Source organism: Mus musculus, chromosome 1 (genome assembly GCF_000001635.26).
Source record: "Mus musculus strain C57BL/6J chromosome 1, GRCm38.p6 C57BL/6J".
NCBI classification, from domain to species: Eukaryota; Metazoa; Chordata; class Mammalia; order Rodentia; family Muridae; genus Mus; species Mus musculus.
In genome coordinates this window covers 151,805,667-151,822,920 of record NC_000067.6, presented here as the reverse complement: position 1 = coordinate 151,822,920, position 17,254 = coordinate 151,805,667, and the positions used below count along the sequence as shown (strand labels likewise).

Below are 17,254 nucleotides of genomic sequence, written 5' to 3'. Positions count from 1 at the left end.
GTTAGCAGAAACTGGGGGTGAAGCAGGGCTGAGGAAGAGGGTGACTCACTGGAAGGAGCTCAGGTTTACCTCTGGAATTAAACCAGAGCTCCCGTCCACTGCCCAGTCACTTAATTTGGTACTTTGACTAAGATGCCTGGAACTTGTTCAAGCCTTAAAATTGATAATGATCACATGGTCTTTAATGTTATCTGCTCAGAGTCCTTGGGATAGCAGAGTTCAGAGCCACTGAAACACAATGGCTTCTTGGGAATGAAGAGCAAAGGGCCAAGGCTAGTGCACTGCTTTTAATGAGGTGTGCCACCCCTACCCTCCCACCACCATAGGCTCTGGCATGTAAATATTTGATTCCCAGTTGGTGACACTATTTGGGGAGGTTTAGAGGCATGGCCTTGCTTCTGCCACTACAGTTTGCTGTTTCCTGCTTCTGGTTCTAGATGTGTGCTCTCCGATCTTGTGCCACCTCGTCTGATGGCTGCCACTCCCTGCCATGATGATGATGGGCTCTGACCCTTGGGGACCATAAACCCAAAGCTGCTTTTGGTCATGGCTTTCAACACAGGAATAGAAAAGGACTAATGAACCTACTTTTGATGATAATATTAAAAGAGGGCAAGTAATTTTATTAAGTATAAGTAAATTCAGACACAAATGTTACCAACAATGACAGAGAATTATTACTTTTTTTAAACTGTAGTTTGTACGAGGTACTATTTGAGTTTTAGAACTGATGCTTGCATGGGTTTCTATACCACAAAACACCTGCAAATTCATTGCCCTGGGGTAAAGAGAGACAAAAGGAAAACAGAGACACCAAATTCTAGATATTTGTACAATGATTCTAAAAATTTGAAATTTAAAACTAGACCAGAATATTTACATGTTTTATTAAATTTACAATCAGTAATATAATCAAATACACAATTATATACAAGGATTATATACATTTTGCCCAGACTTTTACATCACAGTACATAGTTTCCATTAGAAATATTGTATACATTTATCACCAAACAACAAAACCCAACGACAGTAGTGTTACAGCACCTGTTAGTACAGACAGCTTTTTCATAAATTACATCATAAGAAAATATACGGCTGTAAATTGGGCTTTTAAAAATGTCTTTTATAAAATCTGAACATACAATGTTTCATTCACAGAATGTTTTTTTTCTATGTTCTGACTGTAGCCTTGTGCATAAACAACCAGTTGGAGTATTGACTGAATGCTACCCTCCCTCCCCCTAAAGTTGTAAGCACTATTTGAATTACTTAGGCTGAGCTTTCTTATGATGGATCTGGCATGGAGTCTGGTGAGAGAACAAACGCTGGCTTTGTATAAGAAAAGTTAATATGATGGTAATTTAGATCTAAAAGAATTCCCGAGAAAATAATTACATTAGTGAAATTGAAGTCAGAGAGTGCATAATTTTTCACTTAAAAGTATCTAATACTGTAAAGAAAAAGGAAAAGGAAAATTACAAAATAATTTGTTCTAAAACAATTATACTTTTTTTGGAAGCTTATTACATAGGTTAAAGAGAAAAAAGAAAACCTACTTAACAAAATACCCCACCCAAAACATATCTAGTAAATTACTGTTCTTTCACATTTAAATTTTATGGGGAAAATATTGCAAATTAGGGCATATAATTTCAATGGAGTTTTTATGTGAAGAAAAAAAATACCTAATTTTACTTGGTAAACAAGTTTTAAAACTTGAAAAATACCTGAATTAAATACTTGCTCTTAACAGCTAACCTTTAGCTTTCAGGTAATATCCGCACTTGATTCCAGGTTTGTAAACATTATATAAATCTTTCTTAGTCAAACAATTTTATGGCTGTGGTGATCATTTCAGCTCTATTTCTAAGCAGTCAACATTTAACTGAGGTAGACCAGATGTTTCTAAACTCAGGGTCTCAGAAGTCCCTGAATCTTCAGCAAGTAAATAAAATATCTATGAAAGGTTTTTAACAAACATCAACAACAATGAAAAAAAAATTTTTTAAAAATCTATGCTGTTGGAATTTCCTAGTGAACTCAAAAGACTACTTTGTGGCAGGCAGTATGTCAAATACAAAAATGGATGGAGACTCAGTTAGAATGTTGTGTTCTGACGCTGAACGTATTCCTCTTTTCTTAAGTAGGGGGAACTGAGTATTATTCCTTCTAGTTAGTAAGTAAAATGTCTTAAATTTATTTCTTTAAAGGATTTGGTTTTCCTAAACAAATCAATAGGTGCCTTAATGAAGGGCAACAGCTCCTCCTAGTGGCCAAAGGAATGTAAGTGGCAGTCGCTGGCTTTTCCTAATGTGCCATGGGCTCCCCTTCATGCCCTTAAGTTCTCAAAGGAAAAAAATATGCGGCTTTGATAACTTAGCAGAGTTTGATTTAGTCAACAATGGCTTTGAGCTACAAATACAAAATCAATCCATAGAAGGCTTCTGTAATCAAAGTCGCCAAGGAACATCTGTTCCCTTCCTCCAAGCCCCAGTCCTAGAAATCAAGTCAAGTAATTAAGCGTCAGCTATTTTGGCAGCTTTGCAATGAAATAAAACGAAGCACATCTCCCCTTCTGTATACTCTATGTATTACGGTTCTATCTTCTCACACCAAACTTCCCATGCAGAGAGACTAAAATACCCATGTTTGCTGTCAGGTTTAACTACGAGTTAATGAAGGCCTTGCCATGCTACCCCGGCCCCAAGGAATTCTCTAAGATTCATCACTCACTGACCAATCATTTATTTGGACCTTTTGAAAACAGGTATTTATTCCCTTATAAAAGGGCACGCTTACCTGGGACCTAAGACATGAACTTACACAACTACAGCACAGCACTGCTGTCATTCATGGCTCCATAGATAACCTAAGTCATTCAGTACCTCAAAACCACGTTGTAGAGAAAAGTTACTGTGTAATGCCATGGTAAAAAGGAATGAAGTCCCTCAAATATTCCTTTAGAAGCAATTAAAACAAGTTCAAAAATAAATAAAATGAATAAAACCATGATTTCAATGTAGAAGTATCAATAAGCAAAACCAAAAATAATTAAATGTGACCAGCTCCAGACTGCCACACACACCCCCAAAAAATCTTTTTCTTTTACTTATATGGCTATATAGTTTTTACACAGGTCACCAGAGACTAATTTTCAAGTCCACATTAGAAGGAAGGAGTATTTGTTAAAACAAAACAAAACAAACCTAAACCCATGATTTAACAGAAAATGTGACAGACTCCAGCTTCAAAGGAGAAAGACAGTAGTCACCCCGGGACTACAGTCTACTACCATGGTTTCTCATGGCTCTATAAGATAGGGAGATGGAGCAGGGCTTGGAGACGAGCCTTCCATCTCAAACTGCATACTAAAATGGATGGAGTAAGGCTGATGGTTAGAGGAACCACCTTAAGAGAAATGAACTAGAAAAGACTTCCAATCTACCCCACCAGGACCTAATGCTGAGTTCCATCTAGAGTAGTCATAGCTTCCCCCAACGGGAAGTTGATATTGCAACATTACAGTTTCTCCTTCTCTATTTACCCCGAGCAGTAAGCAACAAATTTCCACACTATCTACCGGACCCTCTCCATGGCCCCGTAGTAGGTCTTTACGGAGACCTATGGGAAAAGTACACTGGGCTCAGCTTTGGTTAAATGCTAAGGTCATTGTTGGGAGAGGAAAAGAAATCAAGTCGTCCTGGCCATTTGTCACTGATTGAAGCATGTAACAGCGATGCGCAGAAACTGTCATTGCCGTAAATGCATCTGCTTCAGAACCCGTAGGTCACTTAGAGAGTTCCTGTGAAGGCAGCAAAGCCGAGATGCCACAATACTCGCTCAAATCTTCCCCAAGCCCAAGGCAGTGAAGCTTTCTTCAATCAGAAAGCGACACTGACTCTGTTCCCAGGTTCCATTAGCTGAATTTGCTTCTTGTCTACCCAGGAGTGGGCAGTCATCTTTCCCTGGCCAGGGATACCGCCATCTGAGGGCTTGTGAGTCTCCACTTTGGATGGGGCAGTTTCAGTGGTCAGCTCTAACACAGCGTGCTCCAGGTTCCTATGGTGGCTACTTACCCCAGTCAGAACGCGCTTGAGCAATGCTCAGAGCCTCCCAGGAGAGCCTGCTTGGTACAGGGTGGGTGTCACAAACCACAGTTTACCTCTTCCTTTTAAATATCTACCACCAGAGTCTTTCCAGAGAGTCATAGTTCATCCTTCTCCATCATTTCAAATGCTTCTATGTCTTCATTCCAGTCTGCTAATATGGAGTCTATAGGCTGGGCCTTTGTACCCCAGCTGACATTAGGACTGGAATCTTCCTCAGTTTCTGATTGTTCTTGAACTTGGTTATCTAAGTCTGTACATTCACCATCAAGGCTTGTAGTCTCGTGGTTTTCGGTGGACCCAGATATCTGTTCAGAGGGGGCAAAGCCAGCAGCCTCTTCACTGTCCGATGGAGACGCCTCTGAGTGAGAATCTGCAGGGTGTTCAGGGCTCTCCTTATCAGCCAAGTCGACTGTCTGAGAAAGCGAGAGCATCTGCTCTGCGCTCTGATTCTGAGAATCATTTTCAGAAGATGGCTGGTCTTCATTTTCCATTTCGGGATCTGCACAGGAAAGAAGCAAACACATCACTCTCCCTCTTAAAAACTGCACCACATTTACAAAGTCACCTGGTTTCTGCAGTAAAATAAATAAAGCAGCCAATCAATGACAGCTGTGAGTGTGCTGGCAGTGAAAACCAGTGTCCCTCCCAATGGAAAGGAGTAATAATAACTAACAGCATAGCCCTGACTTGGATGAGGATTAATAAGTAACAAAAGCACCAAACAAACATGTTAAAATGCATATAAAATTTCACCATCATGACTAGAGACGACTCAGTAGCTAAGAGTGCTTGTTGGACAATGCCATGTAACAAGCTGGTGTCTCACAGATACCTGTAACTCCAATTCCAAAGGATCCTATGGCCTCCATGTTTCTGTATAAGCACACACACACACACACACACACACACACACACACACACACACACACACCCCTACACATACAATCAGGTATACATATACAATTTATTAACACCTAAGTTCAAGAAAGCTTGTACACAAAAACATCCTAAATGCAATAAATTTTAATAGCATATATCATTGCTAAAACTTGAAATCATATTTGTTGGAAAAGTGAAATTACCACTCAGTGATCCACTTAGAGTCAAACAAAAAAACATGATGGCTACAGGCATTAATATGACTCATCGAAATATTTTCATAAACTGAGATTGTTAATAAAGCTATTACTGTGTATTAAAGTTATTCTAAAATTCACTAGGAGCCTAAGCAGGTACAGCTTTTGTAATGAACATCAAATATGAAGCCCTGGAAGTCCTCTGAGTTCCTACACTGCAGTATTTAGTGGCCTTGTCACCTACTGCCCACATCCCACTTGCCTTCTTTCTGCAATGCAGCCAACAGAACTCTGCCAGCTGCCTGGTGCCGGAGAGAAAATGAGGAGTGAAAACTAACACTATATCTGTCTTTAAGCATCTCACAGCCCAACGAGAAAACAATATCCACAAAAACTGGTTATGTGTGCACATAAGAGAAATACCCCGCTTTTAATCAGGGAGCTAGGCACAGGCTACAAGGAAAGCTTGCAGTGATAACATCTGAGGGCCCCTTCTGAAAGGAAGCAGAGCATGGGGTCGGAGAGGGAAGAAAATGGACCTACTAAAAACCCAACTAACCCGGAGGAAATGCGGACAGGCAGGCACATGCGGGTGAGCACGCACCGCCCGCTCTCAGCAGCTCTCTCTCATTGCCTTAGGGAAGTTCCTCACACACATGAGCACACACACTTACTCTCTCCAGTTGAGGGTTAGAGTCTGTGGATGGTTTAAGGAAGAACTGTCGTCACCCACAGACCTGAGTGTTGACACTTGGTCCCAGGCGCCCTGTTTGGTGCTATTTGGGAAAGTTTAGGAGGCAGAGTCTTCCTGGAGGACGTGGTCACTCGGGATGAACTTTGGGAGGTTCATAGCCTAGGCCCGCTTCCATTTTCTCTCTGGTTTCTGGCTAAGGCTGAAGATGTGACCTCTCAGCTGCCTGCTGCCATGCTGCCACAGCCATTACAGATTCTAGCCCTGTGGAAATGTTATCTAAATCAAACTCTTCTCTAAGCTGCCTTTGTAGTGGTATTTTGTCACAGTAACAGAAAAGCAACTTAACACAATTGGGTTTCTGGTTTTCTTGTTAGTTTTTTGCAGGGGAGCTGAAGGTGTAGACATCTTAGTTTCCTTCTCTTTTCTTTTCAATGAAATGCCTTATTTCTCTTATTATTTTACCATCTCAGGGTTCTGAGCTGTGAAAGAGGCACAATTAAGTAAAAAGTTAGGAACCATGGGGGTGAGATTAAACAAAGAGGGAGCTCAGCACTAGACGACCATAGGTTCAAGAACAGCAAAGTCCTCAGGCTTCGCTTTGCACTACTCAAGTCTAGAAGGGCAGGGCGGGTGCAGGCCTGTCCTGTCGAGTAAGGAAGACTGCATGTGGCTGAGACCCTTCAGAGGTTACATTATGATCTGGTGTCTAGGTAATGCCATAAGCAACAGAATAACCAAGGTAAATATAGAAAGAATACAAGTATTACCTATATTTTTAGACTATGACTTATACTGAAACTAAAGTCTGGTGGCTTGAAGAAAATGGCCCCCAGAGCCCACAGAGAGCTGCACTATTAGGAGGTGTGGCCTTGCTGGAGGAAGCACACCACTGGGGTAGGATTTGAGGTTCAAATGCTCAAGTCAGGCCCAGTGTCTCTCTCTCTCTTCCTGCTGCTGACACAGAACTCTCAGCTACCTCTCTAGCACCATGTCTGCCTGGATGCTACCATGCTTCCTGCCATGAAGATAATGGACTAAGCCTCTGAAACTGTAAGCCAGTCCCAATTACATGTCTTCCTTTATAAGAGTTGCCGTGTCCAGGACAGCCAGGGCTACACAGAGAAACCCTGTCTCGACAAACCAAAAAAAAAGAGTTGCCATGGTCATGGTGTCTCTTCACAGCAACAGAACACTAAGACATAAACCAAACCTAATTTTAAGAAATACTACCAAAGTTAATAAAAAACATTGTAAAAAAAACTTCTACTCCTCAGTAGAAGCCCAGCATCTAACAGTGAAACTGTACATCTTCCCTAATATAAATTTTAAAAAAACCTTCAAAACAAATTTATGACAGGTATACAGCTCAGATTGCTTAAAATATACAATGACAGTAAAAATAAGAGCTGATTAAATTTATAGATATGTTCCAGAACAGGACTTCGTCACATTTAACAGTTTTCACACACTATAAAAAATATGCAAATACATGATTTAAAAATGAATCTCGTTTCTACTTCTTTTAGTTTTTGAATTAAAGCTGAAATTCTAAACAGATTCAGTATGGGAAGAGATACCATGTGAAATGTATTCACAACAAAACTTAAGTAACTTGCAGAGGAACAAGCACATAGGTCAGGAGAGCAGAAGCACAGGCACGGCCATCTGTAAAAGCCTGTGGACCCACAGGACAAGAAGGAGCAGGGACAGCAGCCAAGCCAGCCTGGGCTCTGATCTGAGAGGAACAAAGATTCAAAGGAGGTACCTGTCACTGTCTAAAGGGTGTAATGTTGATGCAGAAATGGCACATCAAAAAGCCAAGAAAAGTCCAAGGAACATTAGTGGGTCTTACTAATCAAAGGGGAAGATAACATTGGTGAAAAGTTGAGTTTGCATGCTATACAATCATTCACTCACCAGCACATTCTATGGTAAGTAAGAGCAAACCTCATAGTTAAGAAGAGCTATATATTAAACAATCATACAATACAATCATTGAACTATAAGAGGAAAAAAACCCTTATATTCTGCCAAGAGTGAGAAGAAAAATGTCATACAGAAGGTGGCATTTGATTTGAGAATAGAATAGCTGAACTTCTCAATGAAGAAAAGAGTCACAGGGATGTAAAAACCCAGAACCTGACCATAACGCTGGGTACTCCTCTCCAGGCAGAGAGCCATCGGCTCAAGTCTGAGGCTACCCTTGCTGGAATCAGACCTTTACGACAGTCTTGCGCAGCCCAGCACCAGGGCAGTCACACTGAAACCTACGTTGGATGGGTTATCTGAGGACTGAGACTGCTTGGCTTCAATTCAGGGCAGTTTATAAGACAGGACTCTTTCTTTTAATCTCTCTTTCATTTCCTGTCTGATGTTTTACCTGCCACACACACACACACACACACACACACACACACAAGAGCGGCCTTGAGAGCGTTTGTCTCTAGGCTTTAGGGCACAGAGCGCTGCCTGTTTTGTAGGCTGAAAGCTTGAGAGCATACTGGATCTTTAAATGCTGATGCTTTCCTGAAGAACAAGGAGAAGAGGACATGGTGGCGCACGCCTTTAATCCCAGCACTCGGGAGGCAGAGGCAGGTAGATTTCTGAGTTCAAGGCCAGCCTGGACTACAGAGTGAGTTCCAGGACAGCCAGGGCTACACAGAGAAACCATGTCTAGGAAAACCAAAAAAAAAAAAAAAAAAAAAAAAAGAGAGAGAGAAGGAGAAGAGGAAAGCTGACTGTAAATTGTAAACTGCATCAATTTAAAGATAACCAACACATTTTTTGTTTGTTTGTGAGACAGGGCTGGAATTTTTAAATTTTAAAATTCAAAATTTGAAGCAATGAGACACTAAGAGACACAGTGTTAAAACTGTGTGTTGATAACTTAACTTTAGAAGTGTCAACAGTTTCCCCAAGGAAGCAACAGTTCTACTTGATAAATTTGTAGTGCTTTCGCCTCTAAAGAATGTATAATATCTGAACCCTGTTGCTAGCAGGTAGAAGGGCAGCAACAGATATAGACATTCTAATCATCTAGGGTCTAGGAGGAAGCTTGTCTGGGGCTTCTATTTCCTGTGTTATACGTGCAAAGGTCTTCTCATCAACAAGGAATGTGACATCATTTTGGAAGGATGTTCTGAAGACATTCTGCTGCTTGCATTAGGTGCTTATTACTTGACGGTCCCTTACATAACTCTAACTAGAACTCGTGACGCAGAGCTAAGAGACAGAAAGGTCTTCTGGGTGTCGTCCCATGTCTGTCAAAGTACAAGTGAAGAACTACGGTACTACAATAGTCTGCTGAGTATGTCCAAGTGTGGGATTCAGACTCTAACTCAGCACAGTAGGGAATGCAGGAGCATCCACTTCTACCAAGCACATCAGCCACTGCTGATGCTGGCAAAGCACATGAGGTGGTGATGGTATGGGACAAGCTATTGAGAACCACTACAGAATTTAACTTCTTAGAACATTATCCTAAGTGAGGAAAGTGGCTGATCCAATAGAGTTAGTACCACTGATCTATCTTACAGTGATAAATATTATATAATTAGAACTTGTTGGGTTGGCTAACACAGTTATACATTTCTCAAAGCACTATTATATACACAAACCTTAAAACCCTTTATCAAACAACACTATAATATTAACAGCTCAATAAAGTCTCAGACTATCAAAGTGCTCTAAAATATTACTTACATAATTCCTTCTTAACACATAGTTTTTAAGGGACTACTATCCTTTAGCAAGTCTTTTCTAGTGAAACTGACAGCCGTCTTCCTTACACTCACCCTGGTATGGGACACTTGCTTTCCCATAATCACACAGCCTCAACTGCTGTGTACCTCTCACCTCACAGGAGCTTTAAACAAGCCAGTATTTTAAATATTTTACTTTGTAAACAAAAAAATGATGAAAAGTAATAGTCTCTTATATAACAATGCTGCTGTCAGGGTGACTCATGCATGGGCATGGATTAGTGAATTCAGCTAGAGTATGGACTATATAATTAATAGGATTGATTCTGGAAGGATCGATAAAGAATTATTATTATTGGACAATTGACTGGACATGGAAGTTATAAATTACATTAAGTCATATATTATGGTACTCAATGAAGCAAAATTATATATATATATATAATTGGTTTATTAAAACAAAATTATATATGCATATGTGTGTAGTACATACATACACATGCATATATAATTGTTTTTTAATGCAAGATACTTACTACTGTTAATAATGTAGCTTGGAATCATTTTACCTTTTAATATGGCTGCTGAATTCCAATGGCAGCACAAGAAAGGGAAAGCAAAGGCATTACAGAGTTATACAGTAATTTTAACTTGTCTGTGTTTGATGCACAGCGGAGCAGGAAGGGAGTGAATTTTGAAAAAGGGCCCCGGGAAAAGGAAATCAAGTACACAGGAGGGTTTGAGAAGATGAGGACCTGCTCATATTCTGTCTCCATGGCTACACATCCTTACACACCCGACTCATTCACTCCACGGCTCTCAAATAGCTATCAATTCAGAGACTCTCAAAGAACAAAGCAGTACAAAAAGACAAAAGACTGACTAGGATAGCACTGTACTGTTCACATTTAAAAAAGATGTCTCGTCTGGGAACTAAGTGGTTTTGAGCATCTGTTAACACTCACAACCCCTTACACACCATATCACAGCGTTCATTTAAGGGAGATGGGTGAGGACAGTGTCCTCTATACTGCGGCTTAGAATGACTGCTACCAGGAGCAGGATCATAGCCTACATCTGACATCCCACTTCCCCTCAGGTCCCCCATCTCCTCAGGTGTGAAAACTTGTGCGGCCTTTACACAGTGGTTTCCCGAGAACTTTCCGTTTGTAACTCCTGTAGTGTAAATCCCCATGAGATGAGGCGCTGCGGCCTTTCTAGAGTTGTCATAAAGAGTGGACATGACAGTACAGGTTGCCGGGAAGACCACTACTACCATACTGTATGCCACACCCTGCATGCAAAATGTAATTCTGAAAGCATTCTAATTCAGTCAGCAAAACAAATTTTTTACTATTTATAATAATAAATTACTATTAATATTTCCTAATATTAATAGTAAATTATTTTAAACACCTTATTTATAATTTAATTTATATTATATAATATGAAAATAGTAAAAATAATAAATGCTAATAATATTAATAAAATAAAAACAATAAATTACTATTGTTTCCAAGAGAAAAATTCTAAACCACCATCTAACATTGTTCCTTGCTTTACCAGTGAACTAAAAGTAAAAGCAGCGAGCCTAGGTGACTTTGGTCGGCAGGCTGCCCGCCCTGGCTCTTACCTCGGTCTCTCGCTTTGTCAGAAAGGAGCACCTCCACCTGCTCGTGCTCGCGGATGGCGTCCAGGATGATGCTGCCTTCCTTGCTGAACAGGAACAGCATGGGGATCTTGATGTCGTCTGTGTCCTTCCCATCGCCGGCCATCTGGAACAGGGGGGCCGTGTCGCTACTGCTCCCCTCGTTGTCATCTGGCCAGAAAACAAAGAGGGAGTCAGCGCTTGTTACCTGCTAATGGAAATGCTCTTATGCCCCCAAAACAAGTATAACCTTTAGATGAGCTAATTTTATGATTTATCCCAAGGAAATAATTGAAAGCAGCAAAAGAAGTTTTCTAGACTGCACAATTATAAACCACCCTCAATAAATTATTATGAATTACTCGACACAGAAAACAGTATGTGGAAAGTACAGCACACCAGTCTCATGACTGGACTATCTTCCTATGTGTAAGGAAAAGCCTCCACAGGGAAGAATTTAATGAGCAGGATCACACAGGTCTAACTGTGAGCGAACTTTTAGATTTCCTCTAATGGTTTTGTTACAGTTTGAACATTCCGACTTCAGAACTGTAAAATGCTCTGAAGTCACCAACTTTAGACCAGGGATTACTTGCCTGGGAATAAGCGGAACTAGACAGTATTGTTATTTCACACTGGTTAATTACCAGTTAAATTCTCTGACCATGTAAATGTCAATCATATCCCCTTTCAGTATCACACAGCAGTGATACTGAAGTATCCCTGAGTAAAGGAGAGTCCTGGCAACAGTGTGTCTTTCTCTTAGTAATGACTGATCAGACAAAGGATGGCCGTCTGACCTGTGACCTGCTGTGATCCTAGAACTGCCACACAGAAACACTGTCTCTGCCTGTAAACAGTCCATGTAAGTGACTGGGACTGTGTGCCTGGCTGCCTTTTGGGAACTGTGGACAGAGAGGGAGAGGGAGTAGGAGCGGGAGGAGGCACAGCTACAAGAGACCCAAAGCTGAGACAGCTCCAGTGAAAAGAAAGGTGGGACCTGTCAGCTACAGCAACGCTCAGTGCATAGAGTTTCCCAGATATAAGTCCTACTCTTGGGCTGAATGAAAATCATCCCTTCCCATATAATAAACAACCTCCTTTCTTAAAATAACAAGTAAATTATTACCTCCTGTAGTCACATGCTTTCTAAGGTAATTTGTATTTTTAGTCCTCATAATAAAAAATTAAATAAAAATACAAATTTACTCAAAATTTAAAAATTGCCTTATCAGGAAAAAACTTAGGGGAAAGAAGTCACAAACATTAAATTTCTTGCTTTTAATTAAAATTTCTGAGAACAACAACAACAAAATATCATTTTTTTGTTCCACAAAACCCAGTATAGGATTTTGCACCAATAGCTACTAAAGAAAATGTCTGACCTGACGGTCTTTTTTTTTTTTTTTTAAAGATTTACTTATTTTACATATATGAATACACTACACTGTAGCTGTCTTCAGACACACCAGAAGTGGGTATCAGATCCCATTACAGATGGTTGTGAGCCACTATGTGGTTGCTGGGAATTGAACTCAGGACCTCTGGAAGAGCAGTCACTGCTCTTAACCGCTAAGCCATCTCTCCAGCCCGACAGTCTTTATATATCATAGAACATCATGAAGACTCTTGCCCAGAAACTGGGATAATCTTATATACAGATATTTTTTAAAAGATTGATGTATACATCCTACACTACGTGTTTTACTTTAAATCTCTGTTTTTAAGTCTTGGTAAGTAAGAAATGCTCAAAATCATAGTGACAATAAGCTACTAAGTTCTTCAGTAAGAGTAGCCTCAATGTGAAAATAGCCAAGAACAAACAGGATGACTTAGGGGCTGGGAAGGGGCTCAGCTGGTACCGCACCTACCACACAGCATGAGGATGCAAATTTGGATGCCTGATACCTGCAGAGAAGCTGGGTACTGTGATACACATCTGAAACGCTAGCACTGGGGCTTAGGGCAATGGGCAGACCCTCAGCGTTCACTGGCCAGTCAATCTAGCTAATTCCTGAGCTCCGTAAAAGACTTCGTTTCAGAAAATAAGATGGAGAACAGCTGAGAAGACACTAATGTTGACCTCTGGCCTCCATGCACATGTGCATGCACACACAAACCTGTACATTTACACACTTGAAAACGACACGTGAGGAGTCAGAAAAATTTTCCTGTAACTGGTCACATAGTGAACGCTGTTGGAACTACCCAACTGTAAATTCAAAGCATGCAGAGACAGTATTTACATGAGTCACTTTGGCTGTGTCTCAGCAACAGCTAAACTGAGACACAAGCTAGCAGATCCATGCCCAATCTGGGTTTAAATTATTAAACACAATTTCTCCTAAAACTTTTAACTAATAAAATTTATTCACTTAAACCAACATTTTAGTACCCATATAGAATAAATAAAGGGAATAGTAAATAATCTTTGCTGAAGTAAATCTAAATATTTAAGTATTCACATTTTGGTTTTCATGATGCTAAAGTCAAAAGCAGGGTCACCCCCTCAATACCATCCCCCAGCCCTTTAAATGTCTTATGTACTCTCAGTGTAGAAATGGATGCTAATTAAGGAAAAGAAAAAATGCAAAACGAACTTTCCCAGTCACTTCACAACTGATGTGGGATTCCAGTCTTCCACTTCTTTCTAAATGTAAATGCCTTTTTACCTTAGACATATAAAAGTTTACATTCTTGCTGATAATCATGGCTTGTTAGGGGGAAAAAGAGAGGGGGTAAAGAATAGCAAAACACATGGGCAAAATCAGCTAAAACTGGTCATTTGTAAATTCAATGGGAAAAGTCCACAGGGATAAAATGTCCTACCATCTAGTGCTTATGTGTTGCTCAGTATTATGTAGCTCACAAAACCCTTTTCAGAAAGAAAAGATACCAAATAACTGGTAGTGCTAACATTGCACTACCAGACTGCGGCAGAGCCATGAGCTGCGCCCACAGGTATGGGATTCCAAAGCCTGCCACCCTGTGGAGGGACAGAAGTCTCTAGAGGCTGCCCCTGCAGGTGGCTGAGTGAGCTCTTACCTGGGAACTGTAGGTCTCAAGGGCAGTTTCTTCTCCAGCGGGTGGGCACTTTTGCAGCACTCTGACCCTCCCACCTCACCCCAAGTATTTTCGCTGACATCAATATACAGAAACCTCTGGATTGTCAAGAAATGATCACGTCACTGAGCCAGCTCTCCTTTATGTTGTCAAAATATAAATAACCTCAACACCGCTTTAACAAGATTTTAAAACATAAAAGGACAAGGCCCCGATCATCTACTCTGCCCAATACGGTGACCCAGGGGACCACTCACCGATCACAATGCCACCGATGGCGCCAGCATTCTGAATGTTGCGTGCCTTTTCTGCAAACATGCACTGTCCTCTTTGTATCAAGGCAATTTTTCCCATCACTGCCTCAGGGTTAGTGAGCTCTGAACAACCATTATATGGTTTACTGCTTGCAACAAATCCTCGTGTCTGTCAGAAATAAAAGCAACCTACATCATCTTCAATTATAACCTAGTCATTTAATTTTGGTAGCATGAGCTTTAAGGAAAGGGTTCGTTCTCCCTCCCTCCCTCCCTCCCTCCCTCCCTCCCTCCCTCCCTCCCTCCCTCCCTCCCTCCCTCCCTCCCGTGTGTGTGTGTGTGTGTGTGTGTGTGTGTGTGTGTGTGTGTGTGCACACCTACAAAAGCTATAGGTCAATCATCAGTCTCATCCACCATCTTTTGAGCCTGGGTTTCTCACAGAACTTGGGGATCACAGGCTGCCCAAGGGATCCTCAGAGATCCTCCTGCTTCTGCTTCCAGTGCTGGGATTAAAAGAAGGCACTGACATGCCTGGCTTTAATGCTGGGGGTGGACTCAGGTCTTCATATGTGCACAGCAAGCACTCTAATGACTGCAGCCACTCAGCCAGACAGCCACTCAAGAACACTTTAATTAAAATGGAGGAGCTGGATGCTCAGGTAGCGCTGTGCTGTGCTGTGGACTAAAACCAGGTCTCACTCAGCTGAGTATGTGTTTCCACCACTGAGTCCCCCAACTTCTACACGTAAAGCTACTAAGAGACAAGTCAAATACTTACTATTTAAACTCCAGTAAGCTTACAAGAGTGCACATACCTCTTTGTGTTTAGATAGATCCAGCCCAAACTGAGCTGGTCCAGCAGTTAAGACGACCCTGCCAAAAAACGGGTGGGAGATAATCTGGACAGCTCGTGGAGGCAGCTGCTGCTCCTTCTGTTGCTGACTGGACAGCTCTATCATCTCCTGCATGAACCGTAACCCATCTTCAGCATCAATTGAACTAGCAGCCTATGAAAGAGACAGATTCAGTGGAACTTAGCTGTCCTCCTGCAAATTTCCCCATCCTTTTGATGTCCTAAATTACAAACTGTGCGTGGAATTTCTCTCCTTTTAGTTAAGGTTCCCACTAAATATCTGCAATCTAACTTGACCTCAATACACTACTTTCATCAATTAAATTTTCTGAAAACAATTGTCTGCAACTTTTCTCACTGTTACATTCCATCTATACACGCCAGCTCTGGGGGAGACTTGAAACTGTCCTATATCAAATGCCCTAGCTTGTTTACCTCTACTGGCTTCCCCTTTGAAGGAAAAGAAAGCTTCTGCTGTCAGAGAAAAACACAATTCAAGTTAGGGCGGATAGAGGCTGAGATACTGAAGGCGGGTTTAGGGTAAAGTTCAGAATGAGCATATACACGTGTTCATTTGCACATGTCCGAGACATCAACCACTCAAAGCTAGCAGCGGAAACAGGATACTGTTAAAGAAGAGACAGGAAGAATGTCACCTAGCGTCTTAGATGGGCCTACACTGACTGGGCGTGCCAGGGAAGCAGAGCTACAAAGCAGTCTACAAGGCAAAGAGAAGGAACTATGTTGCTGGAATACCCTGGGAGCCAAAAGGAAGAAAACATCTTAAGAGAAGGAAAATCAACAGTTAAGCAAAGTTATACTGTATTAATGATTAAGAGGCCACAGGTGGCCACTACTTCAATGGTGGCCAAAGTAAAAGCATTAGAGATCCACACTCACAATTAAGAACCATAAGGATATAGAGAGATTCTTAAATCAAAGTCAGAGGTGACAAGAAAATAGATAAAAATGTGAGGGAAAGGTGATGTCGTGGGAAACCTGATTTGAGAGTAAAGTTCGTCTGAGTGTGCTTCTAGATTAAAATTACTCAGAATACTATGCTGCTCAGCATCACAGGGCTACTAGTGTAATTAACTTAGAGGTTTCTTGTTATAAAAACTTTAAAGTAAAAGCCAATAAAATTTATCTAAAAAGTATGATATATTTTCCAGGTACAAATATATGGGAAGCTTGGTTTCTATGATGAATGACCAAGATTAAATGCTTTTGGGAAGCTAAAACAGTGAGAAATATTACTATATGAAAACTAAAATTAACCACTAACTCAAAATAAAATAATGGAGAGACAATGAACTGAGAAAGAAAATTTAGCTTTACATCCTCGTTTTGACTGTAGTGATATAAATGAATTATCCCAACTGATCACAAGAATTTGCATCTTTCCAAAAGACTTCCATGTGTGTTTCCTCCTAAAGCTTCCAACAGTCAAATGCCATCACCCTATTCAAGCTACAGAGCAGAGAGACAGTACCTAGCCCATACAGCAATGTCTTACTTGGATTGCATGTTGGACCAGCTGGACTCGCCCATCTTTGAGGTGAATCAAACTCACCCCCATCTTCTTCAGGATTTCTAAATGTTCAGGGTTAGTGGCCATAAAATCTCTGGCTCTCAGAGGAGGCTTAGCTCCACTTCTGAAACTCTCCTCTCTGCTGAAAAGAATCAGAAGCAAGGCTTACAACTACATATTAAAAATAGTGAAATATAAAAATAAAATAAGAATACTCTTAGTCGATATTTGCAAAGTAGCTAGTTTTAGACCTGGTAGAGCTGCAATTTGTCTTCCCATGCATAATTCTGCTTATTAACAAACTGTGCCACTTTCACCCTTA

The 17,254-nt window shown here is 40.8% G+C and overlaps 1 protein-coding gene across 14 annotated transcripts in view; it reads right to left on the bottom strand.

Moving 5' to 3' along the window:
- Positions 1 to 592: 592 nt before the first annotated feature.
- The window catches only part of Edem3 (ER degradation enhancer, mannosidase alpha-like 3), a 66,985-nt gene continuing 50,323 nt past the window's right edge, over positions 593 to 17,254 (bottom strand). The window contains exons 16-21 of one of the 14 annotated variants that reach the window (NM_001311165.1): positions 16,975 to 17,071; positions 15,364 to 15,555; positions 14,552 to 14,717; positions 11,217 to 11,402; positions 10,153 to 10,167; positions 593 to 4,611 (exon numbers count right to left, since the gene is read on the bottom strand). In NM_001311165.1, coding sequence (NP_001298094.1) covers positions 4,208 to 4,611; positions 10,153 to 10,167; positions 11,217 to 11,402; positions 14,552 to 14,717; positions 15,364 to 15,555; positions 16,975 to 17,071 — 1,060 coding nt within the window. In that variant the 3' untranslated portion in view covers positions 593 to 4,207. Of the gene's footprint in view, positions 4,612 to 10,119; positions 10,168 to 11,216; positions 11,403 to 14,551; positions 14,718 to 15,363; positions 15,556 to 16,917; positions 17,075 to 17,254 lie in introns of all 14 variants that reach the window. The other 13 variants (XM_006529795.2, XM_006529796.2, XM_011248061.1 and 10 more) reach the window with 13 other exon arrangements.